General features: G+C 51.2%; 2 protein-coding genes across 4 annotated transcripts in view; both read left to right on the top strand.

The window, feature by feature from the left end:
- Nucleotides 1-591: 591 nt before the first annotated feature.
- LOC144735489 (uncharacterized) overlaps nt 592-19,964 on the top strand; it is a 34,586-nt gene continuing 15,213 nt past the window's right edge. The window contains exons 1-6 of the mRNA XM_078617889.1: nt 592-1,388; nt 1,715-1,855; nt 2,708-4,258; nt 5,152-5,202; nt 15,050-15,392; nt 15,999-16,577. Coding sequence (XP_078474015.1) covers nt 1,259-1,388; nt 1,715-1,855; nt 2,708-4,258; nt 5,152-5,202; nt 15,050-15,392; nt 15,999-16,577 — 2,795 coding nt within the window. The 5' untranslated portion in view covers nt 592-1,258. The remainder of the gene's footprint in view (nt 1,389-1,714; nt 1,856-2,707; nt 4,259-5,151; nt 5,203-15,049; nt 15,393-15,998; nt 16,578-19,964) is intronic.
- Nucleotides 4,266-17,012, top strand: LOC144735543 (uncharacterized). 3 transcript variants are annotated; one of them, XM_078617970.1, is made up of 5 exons: nt 4,266-6,454; nt 7,593-7,698; nt 9,857-9,940; nt 10,376-10,513; nt 11,984-17,012. In XM_078617970.1, exons 1-5 carry the CDS (start codon nt 6,344-6,346, stop codon nt 13,060-13,062), a joined length of 1,518 nt encoding a protein of 505 aa, XP_078474096.1. In that variant the 5' UTR covers nt 4,266-6,343; the 3' UTR covers nt 13,063-17,012. The 3 variants fall into 3 exon arrangements, with proteins under 3 accessions (XP_078474096.1, XP_078474097.1, XP_078474098.1); XM_078617972.1 differs by lacking the exon at nt 4,266-6,454 and adding an exon at nt 6,461-6,656; XM_078617971.1 differs by lacking the exon at nt 9,857-9,940.

Genomic DNA, 19,964 nt, shown 5'->3' with positions numbered 1-19,964 from the left:
ATTCACTCTCGTACTGTGTTCACTGTTGTTACAAGAGGTGAATTCACATTCGCATTGCGATCCACTCAGTTTTCTTCATTGCATGGCCCGCCCGGGGCCACTGGCAGCCCCCCCCCCTCCCGACAATACAAAGACAAAGATCCCCCGTGTAGCCTGTAACAATGTTGGGCCAAGTGCTGTTAGCGAGCACCTACGAAGGCCAGAACGGGACACGAGGGGGTGGGTGGCCAGCACCACGCCCGGCCGCCTTTGTCTCCCCAGTGGCGATGTTTACTACACACCGCACCAGGCACTCGTTTGAGGCTGAGCCGACCTATGGGAGGCTCGAGACTGGTTACAATAATTGTTACCGGTGTTGGCCGTGAGCGGGAATCAAACTCGGCTCGCCAGGCTCACAGCGCAACGCACTAACTGCTACACCACCGCTCCCTGACAATACAACAACAACAACCGCCATTCACCACTAAGTGGCGGTGACGTGACACCACGACGCTTGTGCCAGGCTAGGTGCACGTTGAGGCCACGTGAAGTGTCGAACGCCCGCCGGCAGGAGGTCAAGGGGCAGACCCAGCAGGTACCATGGGTCGACTGACTGAGATGACTGGCCGATGCACCACCTGTGCCCCCTACTGTGTCTGACACATACGCGTTAGATGCGTTACTGGCAGAACGCGCGTATCTCATAATCGCGTATATCAAAGGCAATTTTCCCATCAGAAATAATGATAAAGGAGGGGGTTAGGGGATTCCACTCACACTCGCAGAAAAAAATTATCCTCTTATATCAATACAATATATGTACACACAATATAATCCTTCAACATTTTTAATAAATCATGTAAACTCTACTATACTTCCTGTAAAATACAGATAAAGAAATGCAGTATTACTTGCTTGTAACCCACGCCGCACTGGCTGCTGGCAACGCCGTTGGGGTCGCGGTGCCAGGCGAGGGTGGTGGACGTCGCGCTGCGGATGACGTCGTTCCGAAAACTGTCTCGTGCGTGTCAATAAAAGGGTCTAAATACAAAGCGCGCTTTATTCCAAAGTGACAAAAGCGCGTAAACCGAGGATTGCCTGAACAACACCCCCCCATCATCATCATCGTCGTGCTTCTGTCAAACCCCCCAACAGTTTCAAATCATGTGTGGCGACACCCTGACTCACGCACCGCAGATGAGGATGCAGTCTTCTTATCGGCAACGGTGGCACACCACCACCACCTCCTCTGAACAACTAGCGACGGACACCGCTCTCGATGTCCGTTGCCCCTCAGATGAATCCTCACCCCGACGTGGCGTTCATCAAGCAAGAGCACGACGACGGCGCGTGTCCTGGGACGTGGCCCGACTTGACGGTAAAGCGCGAAGACGTCGTCGATGCTGCCGGTGAGATGGACGGAGCCGCCTCTGTGTGTCTCTGAACCCCGTCCCCAGTGAGATGGACGGAGCCGCCTTCTGTGTGTCCCTGAGAGTTGGTTAAGTAATCTACGTCACCTTGCGTCGCGTGCGATAAATACACGAACCCTTGTCTTGGCTTTCACGAAAACCTCACTCCAGTCTCAATGTACGTACGTGTGTGCACATTGATCTTCTGTCGCACCATCGTACGTAGCCGACCACACTAATCGAAGGTGCGGGGGGAAGGACAACAAACTAAAGCGGTTCTAAAGAAATTCGTTTTCAATGGAGCTTTTTTTTTTCCCAAATCACAGTTCAGGATGTTAAGATCGTCAAAGCTGAGGGACCCACTGTGATGATGCCAGAGGAGACGGGGAGCCCCCACGGAGGATGCCCGGCCACTGCAGATCGGAACTTCATCGAGGTGGAGTTGCTGGAGGAAGATGTTGGTCAAGGTGAGTTCCACTATGGTTGCAGAGAAAAATGCAATGTTTTCCTGCTGAATCATTAATCAGCATCTCCGTCATGCTACGGTGAATGAGGTGGACGAACAATTTGTGTTCTGGAGGTTCTGACGTATTGAGACGGGTGATATGATATTATAATGGAAGAAGCAGCAAATAAGTAAACTATTAATTATTTGAAAAAGCAGAAACAATTTTTTTTTTACCAAATGTAAGGCCCACTGAGCTGTGTAGCTCTTGTTTCAGAAGCCACCTGGCCACAAATGATAGCTCAACGGAGGTGGCTTATGACGTGGAAATTTATAGCAGCCAAATAGTCTCTAAATGCTTGACGTTGATTCTAAACGTGGAGGGAAAAACCGCAGGACCCGAAGAAAAATCCACGCGACCACGAGGAGAGAGAGACACGCAAACTCCAAATATACAGCAGGCGTCAGGGTCAGGATTGAACCCACGGCTTTCTATATGCCAGGTGAGGTAGTTAACATCTCATAAGCCACCATGCCACCCTTCTTCTATCCCACAAGCTGAAGAAGACCGCCACCTTCGTTTAGTTGACAAACCCTGCCCTAGTGCATTAACTGAAGATGCAGCCCAAAAACAGACGGCTCTCGTCTAGTTAGATACCCAATGGAGGCTCCGTCTCTGCGCTGTCTGTTGCATGGTCGATTTTGTGCCTGCTAATCAAGCCTTCGTAGTGACATCCACCAGCACTGCCATCGTGCTCCCAGTGATATCACCGCGGTGATGTTGATTTTAAAAATACCGGAGTTGTGCCACACACACCACGGACTGTTTTGCCGCGTCACGCTTTTGCATTATTACATTTTTTTTCGTGTGCAGCAGATGAAGGAAGTTCAACCGGACTACTTTGCAGAGCGTGCCAGACGGATCGTGGCCGACGGTTAAGAAGGAAGGTGGATGAGGCACAAGGCATCGGCCAGGTCCTGCGAGGCTGCGTGCGGTGCGGGAACAAGCTCGGAGGCTCTGCGCCACGCACGAACAGGGGGAAACGGAGCGGAGAGAAGCCGCGCCCGAGTGTGCCACGCGGGAAGGATTCCGCATTGGCGGAGGAGTCAAGAGGGCTCGAAGCGACGGACGCTGTTGGCGATAAACCGCACGTCTGCAAGGAGTGCGGGAAGGGGTTTTCAAAACATTCCACTTTAAACATGCACTCCAGAACGCACGCCAGCAAGAATCTGCACGTGTGCACGGAGTGCGGGAAGAGGTTTTCAAAGAGTTCCAGTTTAGAGACTCACTCGAGGACGCACACGGGCGAGAAGCCGCACACGTGCCAAGAGTGCGGGAAGGGGTTTTCAAAGCGTTCCAATTTAGAGACGCATTCGAGGACGCACACGGGCGAGAAGCCGCACACGTGCCAAGAGTGCGGGAAGAAGTTCTCGAAGCGCTCCAATTTAGAGGCTCACTCTCGGACGCACACCGGTGATAAGCCATACGTTTGCAAGGAGTGCGGGAAGAGGTACATACAGCGTTCCAGTTTGGAGATGCATTCGAGGACACACACCGGCGAAAAGCTCTACCTGTGCAAGGAGTGTGGGAAGAGGTTCCCGCAGCGCTCTCATTTGGAAATGCACTCCAGAACGCACACCGGCGAGAAGCCGTACGTGTGCAGGGAGTGCGGGAAGGCGTTTTCGCAACGCTGCGCCTTAAACACCCATTCCAGGACACACACGGGTGAGAGGCCGCACGTGTGCAGGGAGTGCGGCAAGGGGTTTGCGGCGCGCACCTACCTGAACAAGCATTCCAGAACGCACACGGGCGAGAAGCCGAACGTGTGCAAGGAGTGCGGGAAGGGCTTCGCGCAGCCCTCCGACCTGAAGACCCACTCGCGGATACACAGCGGGGAGAAGCCGCACGCGTGCAAGGAGTGTGGCAAGAGGTTCACCCAGCGCTCCAACCTGGAGACGCACGCCAGGACGCACACCGGCGAGAAACCGTACGCGTGCGACGAGTGCGGCAAGAGGTTTTCGCAGCGCTCCAATTTGGAGAAACACTCGAGGACGCACACGGGCGAGAAGCCGTACATGTGCGAGGAGTGCGGAAAGAAGTTCACGCAGCGCTCCAATTTGGAGAAACACTCCAGGACGCACACGGGCGAGAAGCCGCACGTGTGCAAGGAGTGCGGGAAGGCATTTTCGCAGAGTTACAATCTAGAGACCCATTCTAGGACGCACACCGGCGAGAAGCCGTACGCGTGCAGGGAGTGCGAGAAAAGGTTTACGGAGCGTTCAAATTTAGAGAAGCATTCCAGAACGCACGCCGGTGGGAAGCCGCACGTGTGCAAGCAGTGTGGGAAGGGGTTTGCAGCACTTAATGAGTTAAATAAGCATTGTAGAACACACGCGAGGGAGAATCCACATTTACTAAAGGAATGTGAGAACTGAATTGAAGGCATTTTAGAACGCACCCTAAGGGAGAAGCAAAACGTGTCCAAGGATTGTGGAGAGGGTTTTGCATAGTATGCGCATTTAGACTTATTAAGCAGTCCCCCTCCTTAACCCCCTTCCATTCCTCTCTCAAAGCCTCACCTATTCTCCATCGTTCATTCCCTTCCTCTTTCCCGCCTCTCCCCTCTAGCCCCTTTCGTGATCCTCCTGAAGCACCCCTCCATCGCTGCTGTTACGCAGTTGTAAATACCCTCATAGTACTTCCCCCGAGTGCCAACAACATCCATTCTGCGTCGCCATTTCATTCGGCTATGTCAAAGAGAGCGCCTTGATTGAAGGCGCTGCCTCTATGAAGATACAATTAGATTAGAATTGGCGAGGTGCCACACAGTCGTACAAGGAGAGTTGGAAAGAGTATTTTGTGTGTGTCAATCCCGGTTAAAAGACGAAAACCAGAACACGCATTGTGCAAAGGATTGTGGGACGCGGTTTTCATTGGACGATATTGTGAACAGCCATTCTATAGAACACACTGTTGTAGCGTTTTCTTTTTTAATGTAAAGCGACGTTGATTGTTTTTGAATGCTCTTTTATTTCTGACTGCGGACACGACAGTGCTGTAACGTTTTTTTCACAGGATATAACAAACAAAAAACTATAAACATCAATTTGAAGATCATTCCAAAGCGCATGGTCTGATGCATGTATGCTTAGCGTAAAAAAATGTATTTCACACCTGAATTGTTACATTCCGAATTAATGTTATTGTTAATGGCTGCCTATCATCAAATCATATACTTGTGAAAAAGTCTACAAAACATGCATAAATGTCTTCTCCATAATCTAACGTTTTCTCTGTGATATGCCTTACATATGTAGTGACGCACTCAGAGACACTGGGAGTAGAAGGCACTCCACAGCTCACAAGAGGTAACTACGACTCTCAGTCAGGACAGCTGGCAGACTGCCTGACTGACAATGCCGAGAAGGTGAAGACATCGACGACGACGAAGACCCTAGCAGCACAACAGGATCCCAGTCCAAGCAACAGCCCCGAGCCTTCGCCCGGGGTCCCCTTTTATTCTCCTAGCGTCGCCTCGCTCCGCCCTGGCCACGTCCCCTTTATCGAACCTACTCGCGGGCTCCCGGGCTTACTACCTCACTTGCCCCCTCTACATCCCTCTCTCTGACTTATCACATGACCTGCCGACAGACGGGGCTGCTGCAACTGCAGATCCCTTTCTCTGCCAGCAACCCGCGCTATACTACGTAGTGACCCATTCCATGTCACTACACATATTTGACCATTGCATTTCCCTCCCGATCTGAAACCACGTTGATTTTCCGCAGTTTATTTTCTTTCATGCCAGCCGTGGATTTGTCAACCGCAGTTTCATGTTATTTCACGGTTTTGTTGTTTGTATAACAATTTACTAACCGTGGCCTGGCAAATTTGAGTATCCACGAGTAAAGCATGGGTTTAATGAAGTCACGTGATGAAGGCAACGCGTCATATGCATTTCAGCTTGACGTCATTGTATCGCGTGACGTTGTTGCAAATTTCACCGGTGTGTTGGAGAGCCAAGCCACAACATTTACAATCTGAGTACGACGTTTCGCTAGTAATTACAACTAGCTTCATCAGCCGACAGCCAGATTTGTGGAGAAGTCCACCCGTTTCGTTCCTTATATAGAGGCGTAGATGTGGTGACCACACTTCTGCGCTCTTTTAATATGTATACATGTTTTTTTTTATCCATAATAGAGGTATTTTGGGTTAGATCGCGTAAATATATAAATGTGTCGTTAGAACCCGAAACCACCCGACGCAGCCAACGAGTCAGGGTTGTCGCGTCAACAGAACGTGGCCATTTTGGGTGCTCCCACCGCTGAACTTGGCACACCCACGTGACCCGCTCCAGGTCACGCCCACATGGCGGCCGGCACCGCCCCCTCGTTGGATCAGGGCTTCGTGGACTCCAATCGGATTCCTTGAGCAGGTCGGGCCAGGGATGGGCTCGTTTCGTTTTATTGCGTCTCGCGCTGCATCTTGTCGCTTGCTGGACGGTGAATGGGGGGCGGGGCTACAAGAAACACGAGGACAGAGAGACAGAGACGTGGAGAGAGACACAAACACAGATACGTGGAGAGACATAGACGTGGAGAGACACAACACGGGGTGGTGAGTCATTCAACTCGCCCTTAACAGGGCGTGAGGAAGTATGGTCAAATAACTTTAGCACTACCTCTGCAAGGCGTGGTTTGACACCCAGGCGGCTTGTAGAGCCGCAAAGGCTGAGCATTACAACTAACAAGAACACGTTTAAGAATCACAATGTCAGTTGTCCTTCCCCCACGTCTCTAGCGCGGTTTGGCTACGTACGGTGTGAAAGAAGTTCAATATACTACACTATACACTTAAGATGTACACTACATACACTACATTCTGCACTATGCTACACACTACACTCTACAGTACTATACACTACATTATACACTATAATACATACCACTACTATACACCACGTTTTACACTATACACTACATACTACACTACAATACACACGACACTATTATACACTACATTCTACACTATATACTACACTATACACTACAATACACACTACACTACATAATCTGTACGCTACACTACAATACAATATACTACACTATTATACTCTACACTACTATACTATACACTACACCATTTCCTCAATGGAATTTATTTAGAACTGATATTTGTGTTTAATTTGTCGTCCTTCCCCCGTGCCTCCGATTGGCATGGTTGGCTACGTACGGCCCGAAAGAAATGCAACATACACTACACTATACACTACACTATACACTCTACAGTACTATACACAGTTTTTCTCCTGCTTTTCATCACTGTTGGGTCACTTCCTCCTCACAGCCACCACCAACACCGGTGTGACGATTATCTGCACCGGTCCTGGGCCTCCTCCCCTAGGTCGACTCAGCCTCAAATGAGTACCTGGTGCGGTGTGCAGTAAACATCGCCACTGAGGGAGACACAGGCGGCCGGGCGTGGTGCTGGCCACCCACCCCGTCGTGTGCAGTGCCGGCCTTCATAGGTGCTCGCTAACTGCACTTGACCCACCAGTTCGTTGTAGGCTACTCGGGGGATCTTTGTCTTCGTGCGTGTCCCCATAATTTCCACGCGCTTCAGGGGGTGACTGCTTATCCACGATCTATCCCATGGGAATTTAGAGTTTTCCACGGAGAGATTCCGGCGCCGGGGACAACAGGGGCGGCTGTCAATGGGTAATCAAACTCTTCTGCGCTTCTCCGCTCTTCCTCAGATGGATTCACACTTCGAATTGCCGTTCGTCAAGCAGGAAAAGGAAGAGCATCCAAACCCAGGAGTGGCTCCTGACCTGACGGTGGATTGTGAAATTGCTTACGCTGGTGAGATTCTGCCTTCAAAACATCGGCTGTAAACCAATTATTATTTTTTTGTACGTAACTGTCACGGCGCTATTTGACAATGCAGCGAAACGGGCATTTAACCCCGAATGCAACTCTCGAAATACTCGAACGCTGTTCCAGGGATCTGCTCTGCATGCCTCGTGCATTCAATTAATGTTTACGTGTTTGCACAAGAGGGCACTGATACATCTAATGCACTGAGATGTATTGTATGGGCGACACCATGGCGAGATGTTAACTGCCTGATATACAGGAGGTCATAGGTTCGTCTGTATATTTGGTGTTTGCGTGTGTCTGTCTCCCCATGGTCGCGTGGATTTTTCTCTGGGTCCCTCCGGTTTTTCCCCTCCACATTTAGAATCAACGTCATGCGTTTAGAGTATATGTCGGAGAGTAAACCCACGACAACATTTACAATTCCAGTACCGTGAGTAGTGGGCCCAAGTTGCTGAGGAGATGGAATCTGTCTTCTCGGCCACGGTCATGCCCTTCCTGTTCCATCCTGGGTTTAATCAGGCTGGATTGTCTGAGGAGCTCACAAATCCTTGAAAGATCTGGACACATTCCTATCAGTGAGTTCCTCTGGCAGGCAAGGCTGCATTGACTGGGTCATGTAACCCACATGCCTAGCCACCGCATGCCCAAGCAGCTTCTGTTTGCCCACATAGAGGGGGACAAATGGGCATGACACGGGCTGGAGAAGAGATGGACTGATGCGGTACAGGAGGATCTGGAGTTGAGTGGACTTGCCAAAGATTGATACCAGCAGTGTTAAAATCTGCCACTATGGAGGAGGCTTGTGAAGGACATTACTGGGCAGTCGGAGGCAGTCACCCTCCAACAACAACTGAGGGCAGAGGAGCGAAGCTCACAACAATGAGTGGAGTGCCGGGCGGATAAAATACAGTAAGTTGGCAAAGTCGGGGGTACAGCTGATGCATCTATTAGTCATCTCAGTCAGCCAACCCATGGCACCTGATGGGTCTATCCTGAGACCTCCTGTCAGCAAACCTTCGACACTTCACATGGTCTCAACGTGCACCTGGCCTGGCACAGGCACAATAGTGAGGTTACCGTCACTCAGTGGCGAATGGCGAGTATTGGTATTGGTGTGTGTGCGTGCATGTGAACGGGAGCGGTAGTGTAGTGGTTAGCGTGCTGCACTACGAACCCGGCGACCCGAGTTCGTTTCCCACTCACTGCCAACACCGTTGACGATTATCTGAACCGGTACCTGGGCCTCCCCAAGGTCGAATCAGCCTCAGATGAGTACCTGGTACGGTGTGTAAACATCGCCAATAGGGAGACAAAGGCGGTCGGACGTGGTGTTGGCCACCCACCCCCTGGTCTGCTTTTTTTGGCTTCATCGGTGCTCGCTAACAGCGAGTTCAAGTTTCAAGTTCAAGTTCATTTGTTAGGTATAGCCCTGTGAACCATTCAGCTCTTGAATCGGGTGCAACCGCAAAAAACAAAATAACAAAACATGAACAAGAAAACATCTTAAAGTGACTATGTGACTGTGCAAACAGAAAATTCAAGAAAAGACAACAAAATTTTGCAGAAAAAGCACCGTACACCACCAACGCTGTGTGCAAAAGTCCCAGTGGGATGCAAGTAAAACAACAACAACCACAAGACAACTTCGATTAAGGCCTTAAGTATAACTCCGTACTACAACAAACAATAAATACATGGCCAAACCAAAAAACTTCGAAATCACCAAAATAAAGCCATAAAAGCAATGAAGCAGTGATCATAGGAACTGTGACCGAATTTTCACAATAAACGACATAAATAACATGTACCACCAAACCCTGCAGCCATAGCTGGCTGCATGCGTCACTCCACAACAGCAGGAGCATCAGTCGGAGTATCAAACATTTGCAATGCACCATTAATATCAGCACACTAAATCAAAACACAGGTCATACTTTGCAGCGATCATCCAGAGCGAAACATTTTATTTTAGGCCAATGAATGGCAGTGGCAGTTTGGGGTGTACAACTCCTCTAGAGCAGTTTTGAGTGAAGATCTCATAGGTAGTGATTCAAGTTGCAGTTTATTGGCGATAGCATTCCAGACCCATTTACCCAAGAGTCTGTTAAGGCTACACATGGATCTTTGTACTCATGCACAGGAGTAGTCGTGAAGCAAGAGGATGAAAGGAGCCCGGGCGCTGAGACACTGAGGATGGAGGTGAAAACCGAACCGGAGGAAGACGGTAAGACCCCTTCCTACAGGCAGGGAGATGCCAGAATCAGAGGCAAAACTCAGGCAAGTTTGTACGTACGTGTGTATGTATGTTGAATTTCTTTCGCACCGTTTGTAGCCAACCGTGCTAATTGGAGGTGCGGGGGCAGTGTTGAGTCAATGGGCAGTGTTGAGTCTATTGGTAGTGTTGAGTCAATGGGCAGTGTTGAGTCTATGGGCAGTGTTGGGTCTATGGGCAGTGTTGAATCTATGGAGAGTGTTAGTTTTTGGACAGTGTTGAGTCTACAGGCATGCACTCTCCTACCTCTCCCCTTTCATCTCTACTCCCCTCCACGCACTCTCCTACCTCTCCCCCGTCACTTACTCCCCTCCACGCACTCTCCGACCTCTCCCCCCCTCATCTCACTATACTCCCCACCATGCTCTCCCATTTTCAAAATCACAGCTCCAGATGTGAAGTTTGTTAAAGTCGAAGGAGCTGGCGAGAGCCAGCCGGAGGAGACGGGCGATTGCCGTAGACTTGCGGATGCTCCGGACCAGAACTTCATCGAGGTGGAGTTATCGGTGGAGGACACGAGTGAAGGTGAGAGTCCCCATCACCGACCATACGTCGTAGTCGTGCTACTTCTGGAAATTGCGGCGTGAGCAGAAGAAAAAGAACCACAATCACTCGCTGATCTCATCAAGGAGCATTCACCATCATCACCACGCCATCTCCGGTCATCCTCGCAGCAGCAGGGGCTTTTGGCTGGCCATGGAACAAAGATGGTGGTCACCGCATCATCAAGCAGCGCTTTCAGATGCACTCCTGCGGCCATCTGGGATGGTCTTCCTTCCGATATAAGGAAGCCACTTGGAGGAGCTATGATGCACTTTTAAATCATAATGTAGTTTGAAAACGAATTTCTTTAGAACTGCTTTTTAGTTTAGTGTGTTGTCTTTCCCCCACGCCACCGATTAGCACACTTGGCTGCGTACGGTGCGAAAGAAGTGCAACGTACATACACACTGGTGCCATCCCTTCTGGACATTGTACCTAAGTGGTCGTCGAACCCGAACTCAAATTACATTGCCCGTGAAAGCCTACGCGTACAGTGAACAAACCATACAATCTTGATTTGAAGCTTTCGTGACTGCAGGAATTCATACTCTTTGGTTCTTTTGGTAAAGTCACGTAGATAGAAAAATAACTAACAGATCACGACGTTTCGATAGCAACACAAGCCATCGTCTTCAGATGAAACAATACAGCAGGCGGACTGCTGAGGCAGGAGGAAATATAGCGAGAGAGCTACTGCAACCAGACGTTATACGTTTGTGGTGGGTACAACCCAAGGGTAAGTGGGCGGGGCTAGGGATAAAATTTGCAAGTAAATGTAAGATCGCAGAGCTAGCATACCTCGGCTAATCCGAGGGGGGGAGGGAGGGGAGGGGGAGGGGCTGCCGTAACGGGCGAGAGGGTGGGGGTGAAATTTTCAGAGGGAACAAGGTGAGAGAGAGAAAAAAGATATCAAACTTAGCAAATTTAGAAATGTAAAACTCAGAGAGACGGCCAACACAACAGTTAAAACTATATCTGGTTGATCAACGTCCTTCCAAAGATTGCTACATTTTGCATCCATCTTCTCGGTTGAAGTCATGTCCCCTCAGATTAGCCGTGGTATACTAGCTCTGCGATTTTACATTTACTTGCAAATTCCATCCCTAGTCTCGCCCACTTACCCTTGGGTTGTACCCACCACAAACGTATATAACTTATGGTTGCAGTAGCTCTCTCGCTACGTTTCCTCCTGCCTCAGCAGTCCGCCTGCTGTATTGTTTCCCCTGAAGACGATGGCTTGTGTTGCTATCGAAACGTTGTGATCTATTAGTTATTTTTCTATCTACGTGACTTTACAGAAAGAACCACAGAGTATGAACTCCTGCAGTCACGAAAGCTTTAAGCCATACAATGTTACCGGTGACCACATCTCACATTCATCGTAGGTTTTTTTTCCCGCACATCGGTTAAATCGAGCCGTTTGCACCGTTTTGTTAAACACGCGCGCTACAGCGGACGAAGTGATGGCGACGACAGAACTGCTGTGCGAGGAGTGCGGCAAGGGCAGAGGCCGCAGAACAACGACGGACAAAGCGCAACACAGCGACGATGCCGATGACAGGAACGACGACGACGACGACAAGATCGCGCGAGCCTGTGCGCGTTGCGGGAAGGCGCTCGAAGGCGCCGCGACCGCAGCCGCCACCACCGATCGGAGGAAGCCGCACGCTTGCCAGGAGTGCGGCAAGGAGTTCGCGACGCTCTCGAATTTGAGCACGCACGCGCGGACCCACACGGGCATGTGGCCGCACGCCTGCGCCGACTGCGGCAAGGGCTTCGCGCACCTCTCCAACCTGGAGAAGCACGCCAAGGCGCACGCGGGCGGGAGGCCGCACGCTTGCGCCGAGTGCGGCCGGGCGTTCGCCCACCGCTACAACCTCGAGCTGCACTCTGCGTCGCACGCGGCGGAGAGGAGGAGGCCGCACGCGTGTCCTGAGTGCGGCCGGGCGTTCGCTCGCCCCTCCGAATTGGAGGCGCATGCGAAGAGGCACGCAGCCGAGAGGCCGTACGCGTGCGAGGAGTGCGGCAAGGGGTTCGCGCAGAGCTACCACCTGGAGGAGCACCGCGCGTCGCACACGGGCGAGAAGCCGCACGCGTGCCTGGTGTGTGGCCGGGGATTCGTGCGGCGCTACCACCTGGACGAGCACGCGAGGACGCACACGGGCGAGTGGCCACACGCGTGCGACCAGTGCGGCCGCGGTTTCGCCCACCGCTCCGGCCTGGAGAGGCATGTGAAGGCGCACGCGAGGGCGAGGGCAGGCGTGTGGCCGCACGCCTGCGGGGAGTGCGGGAAGGGGTTCGCGCAGCTGTCCGGCCTGGAGAGGCACGCGCGGACGCACACGGGCGAGAGGCCGCACGTGTGCGAGGAGTGCGGCGCGGGCTTCACGCAGCGCTCCAGCTTGAAGGCGCACTACGGGACGCACACGGGCGAGAGGCCGCACGCGTGCCGGGAGTGCGGAAAGGCGTTCAGCAGGATGTCGGCTTTGAATAGGCATTCGGCGACGCACTCGAGGATGAAAACCTTGCTCTAGAGCAGGGCGGTCCTTCACCTTTACTGCAAGCCTTGCGCCCCTTTGGTTCTCAATCGTAAAAAATGTACAATGCTAATAAATACATAGGGTTTGATTAAACAAATTAGTTGTGCTCACGTGTGGCCGTGCTTAATTTGTGTTTTCGATTATTTACCTTCTGAAGAAAAATAACAGCTATGTCTCGCACCCCCAAAAAGGGCATCTCGTACCCACAGGGGGTGCGTGCACCCCAGGTTAAGCACTTTTGCTCTAGAGCAAGAGGGGGTCGGCCAACTTTTCAAAGAAGAAAGAGAAGAAGGAGGAGAAACATTTTTTTTGTAATTTTCCTTTGACCAAAATAGTTCCAAGAGCCGCATCACACACGCTGCAGAGCTACTTTTCACGCGTACGCAGCGGCGGGTATACAGCAGAAACAACATCTCATTCTGCGTTAATAAACAAATAAGTAATATTTTAAAAAAACTTTTTTAAAAATACGCTTTAATGAAATGTACCGTACGAGTAATAGCAGAATTCCACGACTCCAGGAAGTGGCGCCGAAGCTTACCATAACGTAAGGGACCGTGGTCAATTACAGCCAATGTCAGTTGAGCGTGGACAATTAGACCCAATCCGAAACATAAAAAAAATGTTTAAAAATATATTTTTTTATGATATAATATAGTATTTTCATCAGTAACATAAGTATACCAAGTTTTCAGTCGATACCACATTGGGAAGTGGGTTAAAATGGAGTTACAAGATTTGAGGATACAACAACAACAGAGTGAGTTCATAGAAAGCGTGTAATAAAAATAGGTTATGGAATTAACCTGCGTCATTTAGGGTTTTGTTCCACCCTTAGTTCTTCCTTAGCAATGCAGTTTGTGACCGTCGTACAATTTCTTGTAGTCACCAAGACATTTTACAGTAAAATAGAGGTTCACGTACATCCAAGTACGTCATCATACCAGGGGGAAAGGGGTTAATTGTGAGGTACAGGAACTCTACTTAAGAACATTTGACTTACGAACTTTCAGAGATACAAACAAATCTGTCCGTTTTTCATGCAGATGTAACATGACGAACCAGTGGCATATACATCTAAAGAACATGAAGAACCAGTAGCATCTACATCTGCAGCACATGAAAAACCAGTGGCATCTAAACGAGACTATACAACTTTTACAGGTAGGAACAACAGTTCCACACTGCCCACCAGGGATTATTTGTCTGTCGTGCATAGCCCTGCCCTCGATTTGTATTTCATAGAGCGCTTCGGGCGGGCTCAGCACCACGTGACGCGCCGCCCCACGCAGCTTAAGCCGCGTGACACGGATCGCACGAATGCGCTGTCCAACCAAGTTCCTACCTGCCCACTCCGAAGGAACGTGTTAAAGCCATTCCCCGTGTTGTTCCCTATAATACATTCATCGTGTTATATCCAATTTCCGTTATGAAAACAACATGCATTATTGGGCACAGACTGTAACGAAGTGTCGTGTTTTGTCCTCTCAAACCTCAGTCGATTTCCCAAACCACGACCCGTCGAGTGCACTAACCTGTTTCCATCTGTACGGGGATATAACGTGCCCTCATACACGTGAGTTTTCTCCTGGTAACCGCCAGAGAAAGAGTCCTGCAACTCAATGTGTTCATAAAGGTTTTTGGGTTAGGTCGCTTTAAGTATAAATGTGTCGTAACCCTCCATCACACGACACAGGTGGTAATTGTCACGTAAATAACGCGCCAATTAGTTACTAGCATAGTGTAGTATACTACTGCAGCCCACAGTTTGTGTGTTGCAGAGTAAATCCACAACATTTACAATTTGAAGACGACGTTTCGCTGGTAATTGCATCCAGCATCATTGGGCGAATTGCCAGAATAGTGAAGCCATCCACCTGCTTCTGGCCTTAAATAGAGCAAGACGACGACTTGGTACCACCCTCCTTATCCCTCCTCTTCCCCCCATATCCCTCTCTCCTCCCTCCGCCACCACCATCAGGACATCGCTGGACCATGGGTCAAACTTTGCCGCACTTTCCCTGCAGCGCCGCACTGCAGCCTCCTCTTCATCTGCCTCCTGAGTTCCTGGTCTCTGAGGCCGTAGACGAGCGGAATGACCATTCGGGAGGTCACGAAGAGCACCGAGTAGAGCAAGATCCTGCAGAGAGCGAATATCTTCGCGTTGCTCGTCACGAAGCTGAGGAGCAGCAGGAAGATCTCGTTGCCCAGCGCGCTGAGGTAGAGGACCAGCTGGAGACCATGGAGAGCCACCGTGTTGCGTGCCCTGCACGCGGAGTTCAAATCTCCTTCACCACCACCACCTGTTTGGGATTCCGAGTGAGGTGCCGCTGGGTTAGACTCCAGCTCGTTCAGAATGCAGCTGCTAGAGTGCTTATGCACACCACATCACGTTTGTGGGCACATCATCATCATCATCACACGCCCACTCTCTTGTCTCTCTGCACTGACTACCAGTCAAGTATGGAGTGGCCGACTATAAGATTCATCTGCTGCTGACTATAAGACTCTCAATGGCTTAGCCCAACGAGGTCACTGAGGTCTTTGGATCGCCTTCTCAGTATTCCAAGGTCAGGGTTTTGGTCCTGGTGTGATTGGGATTTTGCCACTTTTCAACTCCCAGACTGCTAAGAAGACAATCAGAATCGTGAGCTGTACTCAAGTCTATCTTTAAAACTCACCTCTTGAAACTCGCCTTTACCCCCCTATAGTTCTGGCTGTTTTCCCTGCAGGTTTTGTTTATTTCCTACTTCCCGCACCTCCGATTAGCACGGTTGGCTACGTATGGTGCGAAATAAGTTCAACCACATGTACATTTCCTTACACGGTGGTGCATTGGTGGGATCTACGGCACACACGCGCCGCTTCACAAATTTAAATTGTTATTTAAAAATTATTATTACCTCCGCCACCTCCTCCTCTGCCTCCAGACGCTGCACTCTTCCTGGCCGCCCTCACGATCTGCGTGTAAGTGAAGAGCATCACGGCGACGCTCATCACGAACACGACGCTATTCACCAGCTCCCGGAGCGTGATCAGCGCCGTCCGGTGGTGGAGCAGCATGTCGATCTGATTCGGCATGCATACCGACGTCTGGCTGAGGCTCGGCTCGTCGGAGCCTTCGCCGGAGAAGGCCAGGACGGCCTGCAACAGCGGGCACATGCTCACCACAGACCAGACGCAGGCGATGGCGCGGAGGGTGGCACGGGGACCGAACCAGCTGTGGTAGCGCAGCGGGTGGCAGACAGCCACATAGCGCTCGACGGACATGGCGGTGACGAAAATCGCGCCAGCGTGGTTGAGCACCGATGCGAGTATGATGTACATGTAGCAGGGCATGAAGGCAATGGTCACCCGGCGCCACACGAGGGTGGCCATCACGTTGGAGTTGAGGAGGAAGCAGCTGTCACACGCGAGGAGGTTGACGAAGAGGACGTAGCGCGAGCTCTCGCGGAGGGTGGCGCTGCTCAGGACGGTGGCAAGGGTGACGATGAGGAAGGCAACGGACGGTAGCGTCATGAGAATGTCGAATATCTGGACGAATGTGATGACGACGACGAACGCGTAATCGGCAGTGGTGGTGGCAGCGGCGGAGGCGTTGACGCCTGTGACGTTGCTCCACGTTGAATTGATTGGGTCGCTTGCATTCATCAGACGCTGCTGCATCTCGGAGGTGGTTGGATTCGAGTGGCTCAGAGGTGGAGAGCTCCGGAGTTGGCACTGCTAAAAATCGTCAGGGAGTTTCTTTTTTTTGTATCGCCCAACCACGGCGATCGCACCGATGTCACGGGTATGGTGAGCTGATGGCCTCAGCTCCGGTCACCAATGACTGCGCAGCAGCGAAAACAGCAACAAACACCGCATTAATTGTTTTTTCTGTGCTGAGTTTTCTTTTATCCCTCCTAAATTCGAGCTCTGGATTAAAATTAACCACATCAATTTCACCTCGACGGTTTTAGTGGTGGTCAGTGCGACGTTTAAAAAAAAAACCCACTTAATTGGCCGGGCACTGACCTGGCTTTCTTTGCAGCCGCCTTCCCCCCCCCCACTTTCCCTTCCCTTCCTCGGAATCAAAAGCTGCACAGGGGGGTGATGGGTCAACTTCCAGGATGCGAATTTGGAGAGAGCTTCGGGAAGGTAACCAACCACCACTCCCTCACTTCGGGCCTCGACTACATGGGACTGGAGTATGTGGGGATGGGGGGTAAGTACAACACCTCGCCTTGCTGCAGAGGGGACTAAAGCCAAAAAACTCCCCCAAATCTCAAGACCCACAGCATGTGGAGCCACCACCTACAACAACATTCAGAAAGCTGACTAACTGCAGCCCAGCTAGTGGGACACAACGCAGGAGGAAGCGGTAGTTGGCTCTCCCCTCCTTAACATCATCAGACTCCACAATTAGTGTTACTCCACGACCACGGTTCTCAGTAATAGGCTCGGTTACAGTACAACACTTATTAGCTAGGCCTTCCGCACTCTGTAAAAACATTTGCCAACCATCCCCTCCATAGGGGACTGCGTGACTCTCCACCCACACATAGTGACACAGATGCATAGAAATCTATGGAGTGGAAGATGGCAGCCTTCACGCGGCCCACTCTGTTAAGTAATAAATCACGACGAATGCCATCGATGCGGCGACTGAGTATATATCGATCATCGACTTCCCGGTCTCCTGAGCAACGACAACGTGCACAGATAAGCCCTGGGACAAGGATCCCCCAAATGAACATTGAGGGACTCTCCCGTGTGATGAGCAAGTATCTCGCGACCATAATGAAAACCCTTAACATTGATGTCATGGCGCTCCAAGAAACCCACGTCTTGGATGACCCCTGCATGCCGGTCGCTACCACATCCACGGATATAACCTCACGACGAGCCACTACCACACGAAATATGGCATGGCCATATGCGAAAAGAACACCATCGGAGAACTCTACGTCTTCCCACCAACTGAAAAAGAAGCCACCTACACCACCAGCATCAAAATAGGGGAGCTGAACATCACCAAACGTGTACAAAGCCTTTAGTTAAAATAGCCAAAGCCAGCGCTCCCGAGTGCACCAATCCCAATTCTATACGTTGGTGACTTTAACAGCCACCATACTATGTGTGGCTATGCAGTAGATGAGGCCAACGGAAAATACCTCGCTGATTGGATGTCCGCTGAAGATCTGCACCTGGTTTTAAATCCCAAGCAGCAATCAACTTTCCACTCTGCTCACTAGCAACACAACTGCGACCCGAGGCGATGGTTATTGCAATCCCCAAACTGGGTGAGCCAACCGACGACTCGGAAAGCTATAGGCCAATATCACTCCTATGCGTGACCTATACACCACTGGAATGCAGCATCCTCTGGAGAATCAGGCCTGTCGGTGAATTAGTGATCCCTTAATAACAAGCGCAGAATTCCGGCCTAGTCGCAGCTGCTGAGGCCAAGTTTTGGCTCTGGCGACACACATTGAGGCCGGACTCCAGAAACAATCCAAGACCGGCGCAGACTTTGTGAACTTATCATCATTCTATAAGAGTCTGGATTAAGGGGCTTGATGTTGAAGCTGGCAAGGACCATTCCCTGCCTCGAAACAATCCACCTGATATGGACGATGGCTGAGCAATAAGCGACTGCGTGTCTATATGGGTGACAAAGCCAGCTCAACCCGGTTCCTCAACAATGGATTGCCACAAGGTTCAGTAACTTGCGCCAATGCTCTTCAATATCTACACGAGCGGCATGCCAGCAACCGGGCCATGCACATGTTTTATATTCCGCTTTCAGCGACATCGCATCTGTGGGGCCCGACGTCCACCCCACCGTCCTCGCTGGGCAGGTGGGGCGTGAGTGACGGGGCCCCCCATGCTAACGTCCTCTCTGAGGGACATGCTCGTGCTGCTGGCATTGGAGCTACACGGGGTTAAAACACACGCCCGCACACACCGCGGCCCCGCTAACAAAAGGGGCTGCGAGCGCACTCACACCTGCGCAATTACTTCACTCGCGCAAACGTGGTAGCGATCCCGCGAACAGCACCCTGCGTTCACTCTCGCAGCACGTTCCCCCACCGCTACACACAAATCGCAGACACCACACCGCCAATGCTCTGTGCTGACCTTTATTCTCGGCGCCAACCAGAATCCCTTAAAGTAAGGTGCCCAGTCGGCACTACCCGGTGGGAATATCTTGCGAGAAAAGCCTAGCCTACTGCTGCCTACATTCTCAGTCACTCAAACGTCCTACCATGTACCTCGTAGCTGTACTCACGGCGTCACACGGACGCTGTGAGAGGCGGAGGGAAGAGGACGAGAAAGCCTTGCCTATCACTGCCTCGTAGCGGCACTCGCTGGCATCACATGGATGCTGCGAACGCCTGAAGAAGGCAGGACGGCAGCGGGGTCTTGGCAGCCAAGATGTTGAAGATCAACTGTTTGAACGGCCCCCGGTCTCCCCTTTTATCCCCTTGACTTCAAAAGCCCGGGGTCACGTCGTACCGCGCGGCCTTTCTCCACTTTTTTGCCCTTACATGGATCGCCGTGTTCGGTGCTTCTGCGATCGTTTGTCAGTCCTTCCGTAACTGAAGAATACATTACTCGCCCTCGTTAATCCGGAATAACACCCGACTGTCGAATACACACCCTGCGAGTGTGTCTTCGGTACGAGGGTCGGGGGGGGGTGGTCGTGGCGCTGTGCTCTCCTGATATCATCGTCTGCCTTTCTCGCTTTTTCCACCCCAGCTTCTCCCGATGTCGTGAATGACTCAGAGTGGCTGGCGCGGTAAACATTTTTACGACCCTACACTATTAAGCCAACTCAGGGGCACCGCGATGTGAATTGTCCTGCGAGGGTTGGCCAATCCCCTGGCACCGGGAAACCGTGGTACTTTCCTTAT

Source organism: Lampetra planeri, chromosome 55, assembly GCF_965212315.1.
Source record: "Lampetra planeri chromosome 55, kcLamPlan1.2.h2, whole genome shotgun sequence".
Taxonomy (NCBI): Eukaryota; Metazoa; Chordata; class Hyperoartia; order Petromyzontiformes; family Petromyzontidae; genus Lampetra; species Lampetra planeri.
Note: the sequence above shows the minus strand (reverse complement) of the source record. Positions and strands in the feature narration are given on the sequence as shown.

Excerpts from the sequence above, each read along its gene's own strand:
- LOC144735543 (XM_078617970.1), top strand. The coding sequence starts at position 6,344 with ATGGGGGGCGGGGCTACAAGAAACACGAGGACAGAGAGACAGAGACGT. Across the intron at positions 9,941-10,375 it reads AACCGAACCGGAGGAAGACG|CTCCAGATGTGAAGTTTGTT; the intron begins GTAAGACCCCTT and ends TCAAAATCACAG. Across the intron at positions 10,514-11,983 it reads GGTGGAGGACACGAGTGAAG|CGGACGAAGTGATGGCGACG; the intron begins GTGAGAGTCCCC and ends CGCGCGCTACAG.